The sequence below is a fragment of the Salmo trutta genome, chromosome 12 (genome assembly GCF_901001165.1).
Source record: "Salmo trutta chromosome 12, fSalTru1.1, whole genome shotgun sequence".
In the NCBI taxonomy this organism is placed as follows: Eukaryota; Metazoa; Chordata; class Actinopteri; order Salmoniformes; family Salmonidae; genus Salmo; species Salmo trutta.
In genome coordinates, this window is record NC_042968.1 from 42,116,672 (window position 1) to 42,130,689 (window position 14,018).

The 14,018-nt window shown below is 44.5% G+C and overlaps 1 protein-coding gene across 1 annotated transcript; it reads right to left on the reverse strand.

Moving 5' to 3' along the window:
* Positions 1-8,935: 8,935 nt before the first annotated feature.
* On the reverse strand, positions 8,936-10,568 carry LOC115203567 (high choriolytic enzyme 1-like). Its single transcript, XM_029768346.1, has 2 exons — positions 10,224-10,568; positions 8,936-9,719 (listed from the first exon to the last, which is right to left on the reverse strand). The coding sequence occupies exons 1-2, from the start codon at positions 10,451-10,453 to the stop codon at positions 9,143-9,145; spliced, it is 807 nt and encodes a 268-aa protein (XP_029624206.1). The 5' UTR covers positions 10,454-10,568; the 3' UTR covers positions 8,936-9,142.
* Between the last annotated feature and the right edge of the window lie 3,450 nt (positions 10,569-14,018).

A 14,018-nucleotide genomic window follows, 5' to 3' on the forward strand; every position in this document is an offset into this window, starting at 1 on the left:
TATATAGTGAAAACAATAGTGGTCCTAAAACGGAACCTTGAGGAACACCGAAATGTACAGTTGATTTGTCAGAGGACAAACCATTCACAGAGACAAACTGATATCTTTCCGACAGATAAGACCTAAACCAGGCCAGAACTTGTCCATGTAGACCAATTTGGGTTTCCAATCTCTCCAAAAGAATGTGGTGATCGATGGTATCAAAAGCAGCACTAAGATCTAGGAGCACGAGGACAGACGCAGAACCTCGGTCTGACGTCATTAAAAGGTCATTTACCACCTTCACAAGTGCAGTCTCAGTGCTATGATGGGGTCTAAAACCAGACCAGCGTTTCGTGTACATTGTTTGTCTTCAGGAAGGCAGTGAGTTGCTACGCAACAGCTTTTTCTACAATTTTTGAGAGGAATGGAAGATTCGATATAGGCCGATAGTTTTTTATAATTTCTGGGTCAAGATTTGGCTTTTTCAAGAGAGGCTTTATTACTGCCACTTTTAGTGAGTTTGGTACACATCTGGTGAGAGCCGTTTATTATGTTCAACATAGGAGGGCCAAGCACAGGAAGCAGCTCTTTCAGTAGTTTAGTTGGAATAGGGTCCAGTATGCAGCTTGAAGGTTTAGAGGTCATGATTATTTTCATCATTGTGTCAAGAGATATAGTACTAAAACACTTTAGTGTCTCCCTTGATCCTAGGTCCTGGCAGGGTTGTGCAGACTCAGGACAACGGAGCTTTGGAGGAATACGCAGATTTAAAGAGGAGTCCGTAATTTGCTTTCCAATGATTTTGATCTTTTCCTCAAAGAAGTTCATGAATTCATCACTGCTGAAGTGAGAGCCATCCTCTCCTGGGGAATGCTGCTTTTTAGTTAACTTTGCGACAGTATCAAAAAGAAATTATTATTATTTTCCTCAATTAAGTTGGAAAAATAGGATGATCGAGCAGCAGTGAGGGCTCTTCGATACTGCACGGTACTGTCTTTCCAAGCTAGTCGGAAGACTTCCAGTTTGGTGTGGCGCCATTTCCGTTCCAATTTTCTGGAAGCTTGCTTCAGAGCTCGTGTATTTTCTGTATACCAGGGAGCTAGTTTCTTATGACAAATGTTTTTAGTTTTTAGGGGTGCAACTGCATCTAGGGTATTGCGCAAGGTTAAATTGAGTTCCTCGGTTAGGTGGTTAACTGATTTTTGTACTCTGACGTCCTTGGGTAGGCAGAGGGAGTCTGGAAGGGCATCAATAAATCTTTGGGTTGTCTGAGAATTTATAGCACGACTTTTAATGCTTCTTGGTTGGGGTCTGAGCAGATTATTTGTTGCGATTGCGAACGTAATAAAATGGTGGTCCGATTATGAGGATTATGAGGAAAAACATTAAGATCCACAACATTTATTCCATGGGACAAAACTAGGTCCAGAGTATGACTGTGGCAATGAGTAGGTCCAGAGACATGTTGGACAAAACCCACTGAGTCGATGATGGCTCCGAAAGCCTTTTGGAGTGGGTCTGTGGACTTTTCCATGTGAATATTAAAGTCACCAAAAATTAGAATATTATCTGCGATGACTACAAGGTCCGATAGGAATTCAGGGAACTCAGTGAGGAACGCTGCATATGGCCCAGGAGGCCTGTAAACAGTAGCTATAAAAAGTGATTGATTAGGCTGCATAGATTTCATGACTAGAAGCTCAAAAGACGAAAACGTCGTTGTTGTTTTTTTTGGGCTAAATTTAAATTTGCTATCATAAATGTTAGCAACACCTCCGCCTTTGCGGGATGCGCGGGGGATATAGTCACTAGTGTAACCAGGGGGTGAGGCCTCATTTAACACAGTAAATTCATCAGGCTTAAGCCATGTTTCAGTCAGGCCAATCACATCAAGATTATGATCAGTGATTAGTTCATTGACTATAACTGCCTTTGAAGTGAGGGATCTAACATTAAGTAGTCCTATTTTGAGATGTGAGGTAACACAATCTCTTTCAATAATGGCAGGAATGGAGGAGGTCTTTATACTACTCTCTCCTCTTCCATCCTATCATCTCTTCCCTCTGCTCAAACCTTCTCCAACCTATCTCCTGATTCTGCCTCCTCAACCCTCCTCTCCTCCCTTCCTGCATCCTTTGACTCTCTATGTCCCCTATCCTCCAGGCCGGCTCGGTCCTCCCCTCCTGCTCCGTGGCTCGACGAGTCATTGCGAGCTCACAGGACAGGGCTCTTGGCAGCCGAGCGGAAATGGAGGAAAACTCGCCTCCCTGCGGACCTGGCATCCTTTCACTCCCTCCTCTCTACATTTTCCTCTTCTGTCTCTGCTGCTAAAGCCACTTTCTACCACTCTAAATTCCAAGCATCTGCCTCTAACCCTAGGAAGCTCTTTGCCACCTTCTCCTCCCTCCTGAATCCTCCTCCCCCTCCTCCCTCTCTGCGGATGACTTCGTCAACCATTTTGAAAAGAAGGTCGACGACATCCGATCCTCGTTTGCTAAGTCATACGACACTGCTGGTCCTGCTCACACTGCCCTACCCTGTGCTTTGACCTCTTTCTCCCCTCTCTCTCCAGATGAAATCTCGCGTCTTGTGACGGCCGGCCGCCCAACAACCTGCCCGCTTGACCCTATCCCCTCCTCTCTTCTCCAGACCATTTCCGGAGACCTTCTCCCTTACCTCACCTCACTCATCAACTCATCCTTGACCGCTGGCTACGTCCCTTCCGTCTTCAAGAGAGCAAGAGTTGCACCCCTTCTGAAAAAACCTACACTCGATCCCTCCGATGTCAACAACTACAGACCAGTATCCCTTCTTTCTTTTCTCTCCAAAACTCTTGAACGTGCCGTCCTTGGCCAGCTCTCCTGCTATCTCTCTCAGAATGACCTTCTTGATCCTAATCAGTCAGGTTTCAAGACTGGGCATTCAACTGAGACTGCTCTTCTCTGTGTCACGGAGGCTCTCCGCACTGCTAAAGCTAACTCTCTCTCCTCTGCTCTCATCCTTCTAGACCTATCTGCTGCCTTTGATACTTTGAACCATCAGATCCTCCTCTCCACCCTCTCCGAGCTGGGCATCTCCAGCGCGGCCCACGCTTGGATTGCGTCCTACCTGATAGGTCGCTCCTACCAGGTGGCGTGGCGAGAATCTGTCTCCGCACCACGTGCTCTCACCACTGGTGTCCCCCAGGGCTCTGTTCTAGGCCCTCTCCTATTCTCGCTTTACACCAAGTCACTTGGCTCTGTCATATCCTCACATGGTCTCTCCTATCATTGCTATGCAGACGACACACAATTCATCTTCTCCTTTCCCCCTTCTGATAACCAGGTGGCGAATCGCATCTCTGCATGTCTGGCAGACATATCAGTGTGGATGACGGATCACCACCTCAAGCTGAACCTCGGCAAGACGGAGCTGCTCTTCCTCCCGGGGAAGGACTGCCCGTTCCATGATCTCGCCATCACGGTTGACAACTCCCTTGTGTCCTCCTCCCAGAGTGCTAAGAACCTTGGCGTGACCCTGGACAACACCCTGTCGTTCTCCACTAACATCAAGGCGGTGACCCGATCCTGTAGGTTCATGCTCTACAACATTCGCAGAGTATGACCCTGCCTCACACAGGAAGCGGCGCAGGTCCTAATCCAGGCACTTGTCATCTCCCGTCTGGATTACTGCAACTCGCTGTTGGCTGGGCTCCCTGCCTGTGCCATTAAACCCCTACAACTCATCCAGAACGCCGCAGCCCGTCTGGTGTTCAACCTTCCCAAGTTCTCTCACGTCACCCCGCTCCTCCGCTCCCTCCACTGGCTTCCAGTTGAAGCTCGCATCCGCTACAAGACCATGGTGCTTGCCTACGGAGCTGTGAGGGGAACGGCACCTCCGTACTTTCAGGCTCTGATCAGGCCCTACACCCAAACAAGGGCACTGCGTTCATCTACCTCTGGCCTGCTCGCCTCCCTACCTCTGAGGAAGCACAGTCCCCGCTCAGCCCAGTCAAAACTGTTCGCTGCTCTGGCATCCCAATGGTGGAACAAGCTCCCTCACGACGCCAGGACAGCGGAGTCATTCACCACCTTCCGGAGACACCTGAAACCCCACCTCTTTAAGGAATACCTGGGATAGGATAAAGTAATCCTTCTACCCCCCCCCCCCCTTAATAGATTTAGATGCACTATTGTAAAGTGGTTGTTCCACTGGATATCATAAGGTGAATGCACCAATTTGTAAGTCGCTCTGACTTAAATGTAAATGTAATACTAGTGAGATTGCTAAAGCGAACACCGCCATCTTTAATTTTGCCCAACCTAGATCGAGGCACAGACACGGTCTCAATGGGGATAGCTGAGCTGACTACACTTACTGTGCTAGTGGCAGACTCCACTAAGCTGGCAGGCAGGCTAACAGCCTGCTGCCTGGCCTGCACCCTATTTCATTGTGGAGCTAGAGGAGTTAGAGCCCTGTCTATGTTCGTAGATAAGATGAGAGCACCCCTCCAGCTAGGATGGAGTCCGTCACTCCTCAACAGGCCAGGCTTGGTCCTGTTTGTGGGTGAGTCCCAGAATGAGGGCCAATTATCTACAAATTCTATCTTTTGGGAGGGGCAGAAAACAGTTTTCAACAGCGATTGAGTTGTGAGACTACTGTAGAGCTCATCACTCCCCCTAACTGGGAGGGGGCCAGAGACAATTAATCGATGCCGACACATCTTTCTAGCTGATTTACACGCTGAAGCTATGTTGCGCTTGGTGACCTCTGACTGTTTCATCCTAACATCGTTGGTGCCGACGTGGATAACAATATCTCTATACTCTCTACACTCGCCAGTTTTAGCTTTAGCCAGCATCGTCTTTAGATTAGCCTTAACGTCGGTAGCCCTACCCCCTGGTAAACAGTGTATGATCGCTGGATGATTAGTTTTTAGTCTAATACTGCGGGTAATGGAGTCGCCAATGACTAGGGTTTTCAATTTGTCAGAGCTAATGGTGAGAGGCTTCGGCGTCTCAGACCCCATAACGGGAGGAGCAGAGACCAGAGAAGTTTCGGCCTCCGACTCCGACTCGCTTAATGGGGAGATTGATTGATTGTTTTTTATAAGATAAGTTTAATGCTAGCTAGCAACTTACTTTGGCTTCTTACTGCATTCGCGTAACAGGCAGGCTCCTCGTGGAGCGCAATGTAAAGCAGGTGGTTAGAGCGTTGGACTAGTTAACCGTAAGGTTGCAAGATTGAATCCCCGAGCTGACAAGGTAAAAATCTGTCGTTCTGCCCCTGAACAAGGCAGTTAACCCACCGTTCCTAGGCCATCATTGAAAATAAGAATGTGTTCTTAACTGAATTGCCTAGTGAAGTAAAGGTGTAAAAAAAAAGAAATCGGCCAAATCGGCCTCCAAAAATACGGATTTCCGATTGTTATGAAAACTTGAAATCGGTCCTAATTAATTGGCCATTCCGATTAATCGGTCGACCTCTAGTCTAGATGGGACAGGGCAGCGTGCAGTGTGATGGCGATTGCATCGTTTGTGGATCTATTGGGGCGGTAAGCAAATTGAAGGGGGTCTAGGGTGACAGATAAGGTAGAGGTGATTTAATCCTTGACTAGTCTCCCAAAGCACTTCATGATGACAGAAGTGAGCAATAGTCATTTAGTTCAGTTACCTTGGGTACAGGAACAATGGTGGCCATCTTGAAGCATGTGGGGACAGCAGACTGGGATGGGAAGAGATTGAATATGTCCGTAAACACACCAGCCAGCTGGTCTGCGCATGCTCTGATGACGCGGCTAGGGATGCCGTCTGGGCCGGCAGCCTTGCGAGGGTTAACAGGTGCAGCAAGCTCATTGATGGCTACAACAACTGTTTGTCAGCAGTTATCTTGGCCAAAGGCTTCACAACCAAGTATTAGTTCCACATTTTGTCCAGGCCATTTGTTTTTATTTTCTAAATTAAGTTGTTTCAAAACATAACATTTTGTTCTGCATTGTTGAAAATCTAATAACAATATGTGAAGAACAAAATTTGTTTTCAATTTCAACTTATTTGAGAAGAAATAGAAAATTATTTAAGAAAAGTGCAACTGTAGTTCTTACCAAATCCAGTTTCTTCTATTCCACAGGTGATATAATGATGTGTTTTGAATGACGCTATGAATGAGTCTCTTCCAGGAAGTAAACACAGGCCTACTATTAGGAAAGCTGGGAAGCTTTTGCACCTGCAGGACAGACGGAAGCATCTCCTAAACTCAAGGGCGGGAGGGTGTGTGTGTCTCTTTGCTAACAACAGCTGGTGCTCAGTCTGTAATATTAAGGAAGTCTGGCGGTTCTGTTCACCTGAGGTAGAATACCTCATGATAAGCTGTAAGCTGTAGACCACACTATGGTGAGAGTTTTCATCTAGATTTTTCATGGCTGTCTATTTACCACCAAAAACAGATGGCTGGTACTCAACGAGCTATATAGGGCCATAAGCCAAGAAGAAAATGCTCATCCAAAGGCAGCACTCCTAGTGGCCGGTGATTTTAATGCAGGAAAACCGAAATCCGTTAAACCTGATTTCTACCAGCATGTCCTAATTTCTACCAGCATGTCACCTGTGCAACGAGGGGGGGGAAAAAACTCTAGATCACCTCTACTCAACACACTGAGACGTCTACAAAGCTCTCCCTCGCCCTCCATTTGGTAAATCTGACCATAACTCTATTCTCTTGATTCCTGCTAACAAGCAAAAACTCAAACAGAAAGTACAAGTTCAATTCAAAAATGGTCCGATGAAGCGGATGCTAAGCTTCAGGACTGTTTCTCTGGTACAGACTGGAATATGTTCTGGGATTCATCTGATGTTATTGTGGAGTTTTATCACTTCAGTCACCAGCTTCATTAATAAGTGCATCGACAATGTCGTCTCCAGTGACCGTGCGTACATATCCCAACCAGAAGCCATGGATTACAGGCAACAAAGGCTAGAACAGGCAACCAAAGGCTAGAACTGCCGCTTTCAAGGAGCGGGACACTAGTTTTTATTGACAAGCTGAATGTACCGAGGTGTCTGTTTTTAAAATACTAGCACACAGCTCAGACACCAATACATACCCCACAAGACATGCCACCAGAGGTCTCTTCACAGTCCCCAAGTCCAGAACAGATTATGGGAGGCGCACAGTATTACATAGAGCCATGACTACGTGGAACTCTATTCCACATCAGGTAACTGATGCAAGCAGTAGAATCAGATTTTAAAAGAAGGTAAAAATACACCTTATGGAACAACAGGGACTGTGAAGAGACACACAGCAAGGTACAGAGACGTGCATTCACATACATTGTGATATTGTTGTATGGTGGTATTGAACATGTTGTGGATATGTGATGGTGCAGGGATGTTATATGATATACTGTTTTATCTTTAGCTCATTCAGTACAAACATAGTTCACTGTTTTTATCTGTTGTTTTATATGTAACACTCCAGTCGGTTGTAGTAATGCTGTAAAGTTGGTTGCCAACCACCATATAAAGTCCAAAGAAGAAGAAGCCTGAAAGAAGGAGGAGAGATGACGAGAAACTAATTTGGTTTACCATTTTATCTTTGAATTTATTGTTGGAGTAGAGGAGTTTGTGCTTTATCCCAGGACAAATGAGCTAGCAACAGCAATCTAGCTAGCTAAATTGCCATAAATGTTTTAATGCTTTTTGACCTGTCCCCAAATTAATATAAATGATAAAATTGTTCCTCCTGATCACATCTGGTGTGGGTGAACAAAATCAACTTGCACGATGGCAGGGCTTGCAAACTATTAAGGAATTCAAAGGGAAACCCAGCTACGAGCTGCCCAGTGACAGAAGCCTACCAGATGGGCTAAATGCATTCTATGCTTGCTTCGAGTCGAGCAACAATGAACCGTGCGTGAGAGCACCAGCTGTTCTGGATGACTTTATAATCATGCTTTCCGTAGCCGGTGTGACCTTTTTAAGCAGTTGAAAATTCACACGCCCGCAGGTCCAGACGGATTACAAGGACGCGTACTCCGAGCATGCGCTGACAAGTGTATTCACTGACATTTTCAACCTCTCCCTGGCCCAGTCTGTAATACCTACATGTTTCAAGCAGACCACCATAGTCCCTGTGCACAAGAACGCCAAGGTAACCTATTTAAATGATCATCGCCTCGTAGCACTCACAGCTGTAGCTATGAAATGCTTTGAAAGGCTGGGCGTGACTCCCATTAACACAATCATCCCAGACACCCTAGACCCAGTCCAATTTGCATACCGCCCCAACAGATCAACCGATGACGTAAGCTCTATTGCTCTCCACACTGCCATTTCCCACCTGGACAAAAGGAACACCAACGTAAGAATGCTGCTCATTGACTACAGCTCAGCGTTCAACACCATAGTGCCCTCAAAGCTCCAAGATAAATAGAGAGAGATGGTAGACAGCATGTCTGCAGAACGTTTTGGTTTGTTCCTCTATCTTGTTATGTGATAAGCATCAATGCACAGTATTTTTAAAACATTTTCAGGAGAAACCTGTGTTTTTGGGGACATGTGACTCCACTTTGAAGTGATGATTATTGCAGACCAGACCAGTTACATCTACAGCACAAATCCTAACAAGAAAATACAGTGTGGTTGATTTTTATTTCTGCTTTGTTGTCAGATTCCCAGAGCAGATATTTATTTTCTCCTCTGTCAGCCTTGATTCTCTTCCTAAAATAATAATAATCTTTCATGTCATTGTAGTTGTGAATATTCCTAGTGTCTTATTGTGTTTAGGTGAGAGAAATTATGTCATTATAGTGGTGACAGAAGTGATGTAACTCTAGTGCTGACTGGAGGAAGAATGTCTTGGAGCAGGACAGACATGTAGGGCTTGTGCCAAGTCTGTTAACTCTCTCTCTCTCTCTCACACTTACTAACACACACACACACACACTAGAAAACACTAGAATTACACAATAGCATCTGCTTTCAATCTTGTTTATTTTAGATAATTAACTAAGTCATATGATTAAAATAATTTGAGAACTACACAACTACAGCAGTGATCTTTTTTAAAGTTACAACTAAACAATGATTTTAAGTCAATAAGATCACATTATATATGTCAGACTAGACTTCCTTCATCTGGTCTTTTCCAGACTTTTCTCCTGTGACTTGACGTCTTCCTCTCAGCAGCTGTAGAGTCTGTTGATCCTCAGGATGTCAGTGGTGGACAACCCCTGTCTCTGGCCGATGGACACGTTGGGGTTGGGGATGGGGGTGATGGTGTCCATCCCGTTGATAGAGAAGGCTGTTTTTCCATAGTGCATGACAGAGCTGTAGTCATAGGGAGTGTTCAGGTTGTTGGTGTTTGATTTATCAAAGTTGTAGGCGTTGTTAGAGTCGACGTTACGCCAGTTGATCGTGACATACTGGTCACGGTCACTCCTGGTTTGTTCGTGCTGGAAGCCCAGAGCGTGGAGAGTCTCGTGCTGAATGATGCCGAAGTAAACGCAGCCGTCCATTTGGAGAGAGACCGTCTGTTGGCCTCCCACTCTCCCAAGAGAGGACCAGCACCCGTCTCTGGGCTCATAGCTGATGAAGTCAACCTGATTCTGCCGAGGCACGAAGTGAATGCAGGTCTTGGAAGGGAAGGCCCGGAGGGCGTTCTCAATGCTCTGCTTGTCTGAGGAACTGAAGCTACTGCTCACTGTGTAGGGCACTTCAACCAATCCGCTAGAGCCTTTTTTCCAGAAACACCCTGCACTGTAAAATAATATTCAGCTGGTTAGTCAATTATATCTGAAAATACAATTAATTTGACATAAAAAAATATATTTGTTATCTTTACTTCAATATTATTGGTCCTTTACTCTACTTCACTTGTTTAACCAACCTGAAATTAAAATATGTATATATATATCAACATAAGATGCATGTAAAAACAACTACAAGGGAAACTGTGTTTCATTTTCCCTCAATTTACTAATTCTAAGTTCCAGCAACAACTTGCAACGTGTCTCTGTTTTTAGAGGATTGTGGGTAATTCCACATTCTTTGACTTTACACTACTTCTACACAATGTTGTATACATATTTTGAAGGAAGAAAATTATATTTCTGTATTAGTTTTAGTCAACTTTCTGAAACACTAAAAGTGAAGTATATTATACATAAAAACATGTCATGTTGGAAATACATAAAAAGCTGTTGCAAATTGTTTTAAAAGTAGAACTGGCACAATATAGTTTTTAGTGTGTGTTGGTTGTACCTAAAGCAAATCATGGCGTTTCTGGTTGTCGGTGCCACCATGTCTCCCTCCAACAGAAACTGACTGGAGCCGTTATTGGTGGTCAGAATTCTCTCAGTGATGTCTACAGCCTCAGGGTTGTCTGTTAGAATCTCTGGTCCACTTCCATCCTCCATGAGAGGGTTGGCCTGAGAGAGGTCCAGCAGCAGCAGCAGTAGCAGCAGCAGGGTGAGAGAGGGGCTTTGCTCCATCTTCAGTGTGTGGAGAGGAGAGACTCTGGATGGCTCCTTGGATCTGACAGTGGAGATTCCCTGGATGGCTTCTTGGTCCTGGAGATGCTTTGGAGAGGCTTGATGTGTGATTCTGTCTGGTCAGTCCTGGGCTTTTTATACAGTCCTCTACAGGTGTGTCTGCTGGAGGATTATGGGTTGGGGTCCATGTTGTTAGTCCTAAATCAACCTCTGAAGGGAGGGCTCCACCGCCACACCTCCAGTTTCAACATGGTTTTAATCCGTACAGGTCCGTTTACACCTGGCTGTGCCTACTCAACAAACACGTCACATACTAATGTAATCACAGTTGACTCTACTACAGTGATGTGCTGAGGAACGTGTCAGATTGTCACTGCAGTGGGTCCCTTTAGACATGAAGTAGTCAGCGTCCTGAATGACACCCTATTCCCTGTATTGGAGTGTACTAAAGTAGTGTACTATGTAGGGAATAGCGTGCCTTTTGGGATTTCAGGAAACAGCAGATGGTTTTGTGATTATTAAAGATGTGACTGATACACTACTAGGTACTGGTTTACATCATTGGTGTGTTTGTTAGTTTATTGTGTATCAGTTTGGAATACACAGAATGCTGATACATACTTAGAGCAGGCCACTGGTCAAATATTGTCACATTGCCATTTCCTGTTTGGCAAATTCTATGGAACAGGTAAACAAGTTGTAAACAAGTTGTTCAGACAAAACTCATCGTTTTAATATATGTCTGGTAATATTAATCAAATGTATTGGAAGAATTATGTTTGGTTGTAGATTGTGGTAGTTGTGCCTAGATAGCTTAGGCCAGGATTAGTGAAAAACTGCAAAATAACAAACACCTCCAAAGTCATCATTGGCCTCGTGGTGAAATCCCTGAGCGGTTTCCTTCCTCTCTGGCAAATGAGTTGGGAAGGACATCTGTATCTTTGTACTGACTGGGTGTATTGATACACCATCCAAAGTGTAATTAATAACTTCACCACGTTCAAAGGGATATTCAATGTCTGCTTTTTTATTTTTACCTGTCTACCAATAGATCAAATCAAACTGGTCACGAACACGCGTTTAGCAGATAATATTGTGGTTGTAGTGAAATGCTTGTGCTTCTACCTCCGACAGTGGATTAATATCTAACAATTACACAACATATACACACATCTAGTAAAGGAATGGAATCAAGAATATATAAATATATGGACAAGCAATGTCAGATTGGTATAGAATAAGATACAGTAGAATAGTATACAGTTTATACATATGAGATGGGTAATGCAAGATATGTAGACACTATTAAAGTGACTAGTGTTCCATTTATTAAAGTGGCCAGTGATTTCAAGTCTATGTATATAGGCAGTAGCCTCTCTGTACTAGTGATGTCTATTTAACAGTCTGATGGCCTCGAGATAGAAGCTGTTTTTCAGTCTCTCGTTCCCAGCTTTGATGCACCTGTACTGACCTCGCCTTCTGGATGATAGCGGGGTGAACAGGCAGTGGCTCGGGTGGATGTTGTCCTTGATTTATATTTTTGGCCTTCCTGTGACATCAGTTGCTGTAGGTGTCCTGGAGGGCAGATCATTTGCCCCCGGTGATGCTTTAGGCAGACCGCACCACCCTCTGGAGAGCCCTGCGGGTGCAGGCGGTGCAGTTGCCATACCAGGCAGTGATGCATCTGTAAAGGGTTGTAGGTGACAAGTCAAATTTCTTCAGCCTTCTGAGGTTGAAGAGGTGCTGTTACGCCTTCCTCACCACACTGTCTGTGTGAGTGAACCATTTCAGTTTGTCCAGTGGTGTGTACGCCGAGGAACTTGAAGCTTTCCACCTTCTCCACTGCGATCTCGTCGATGTAGATAGGGAGGTGCTCTCTCTGCTGTTTCCTGAAGTCCACGATCATCTCCTTTTGTTTTGTTGACGTTGAATGAGAGGTTATTTTCCTGGCACCACACTCCCAGAGCCCCCTCCTCCTCCTCCCTGTAGGCCGTCTCGTCATTGTTGGTAATCAAGCCTACTACTGTTGTCATCTGCAAACTTGATGATTGAGTTGGAGGTCATGGGTGAACAGGGAGTGCAGGAGGGGACTGAGCACGCAGCCTTGTGGGGCCCTAGTGTTGAGGATCAGCGAAGTGAAGGTGTTGTTTCCTACCTTCACCACCTGGGGACGGCCCGTCAGGAAGTTCAGGACCCAGTTGCACAGGGCGGGGTTCAGTCCCAGGGCCTCAAGCTTAATGATGAGCTTGGAGGTTACTATGGTGTTGAATGCTGAGCTGTAGTCAATGACCAGCATTCTTACATATGTATTCCTCTTGTCTAGATTAGAGGTCGACCGATGATGATTTTTCAACGCCGATACCGCTACCGATTATTGGAGGACCCCAAAAAAGCCGATTAATCCGCCGATCTTTTAATTTTATTAATTTGTAATAATGACAATTACAACAATACTGAATGAACACTTATTTAAACTTAATATAATACGTCAATAAAATCAATTTAGCCTCAAATAAATAATGAAACATGTTCAATTTGGTTTAAATAATGCAAAAACAAAGTGTTGGCGAAGAAAGTAAAAGTGCAATATGTGCCATGTAAAAAAGCTAACGTTTAAGTTCCTTGCTCAGAACATGAGAACATATGAAAGCTGGTGGTTCCTTTTAACACGAGTCTTCAATATTCCCAGGTAAGAAGTTTTAGGTTGTAGTTATTATAGGAATTATAGGACTATTTCTCTCTATATGAATAGTATGTAATATACCTTTGACTATTGGATGTTCTTATAGGCACTTTAGTGTAACAGTATAACAGTGTAACAGTATAGCTTCTGTCCCTCTTCTCGCTCCTACCTGGGCTCGAACCAGGAACACATCGACAACAGCCACCCTCGAAGCAGCGTTACCCATGCAGAGGGGTGGAAACAACTACTCCAAGTCTCAGAGCGAGTGACGTTTGAAACGCTATTAGCGCGCACCCCGCTAACTAGCTAGCCATTTCACATCGGTTACACCAGCCTAATCTTGGGAGTTGATAGGCTTGAAGTCATAAACAGCGCAATGCTTGAAGCACAGCGAAGAGCTGCTGGCAAAACGCACGAAAGTGCTGTCTGAATGAATGCTTACGAGCCTGCTGGTGCCTACCACCGCTCAGTCAGACTGCTCTATCAAATCATAGACTTAATTATAATATAATAAACACACAGAAATATGAGCCTTAGGTCATTAATATGGTCGAATCCGGAAACTATCATCTCGAAAACAAAAAGTTTTTCCTTTCAGTGAAATACGGAACCGTTCCGTATTTTATCTAACGGGTGGCATCCCTAAGTCTAAATATTCCTGTTACATTGCACAACCTTCAATGTTATGTCATAATTATGTAAAATTCTGGCAAATTAGTTCGCAACAAGCCAAGCGTCCCAAACAGTTGCATATACCCTGACTCTGCGTGCAATGAACGGAAGAGAAGTGACACAATTTCACCTGGTTAATATTGCCTGCTAACCTGGATTTCTTTTAGCTAAATATGCAGGTTTAAAAATATATACTTCTGTGTATTGATT

What these genes read in the sequence shown, in the direction of transcription:
- LOC115203567 (XM_029768346.1), bottom strand. Translation starts at nt 10,453, where the DNA reads ATGGAGCAAAGCCCCTCTCTCACCCTGCTGCTGCTACTGCTGCTGCTG. An exon ending in AACGCCATGATTTGCTTTAG is followed by an intron (nt 9,720 to 10,223) that starts GTACAACCAACA and finishes ATTATTTTACAG; the next exon opens with TGCAGGGTGTTTCTGGAAAA.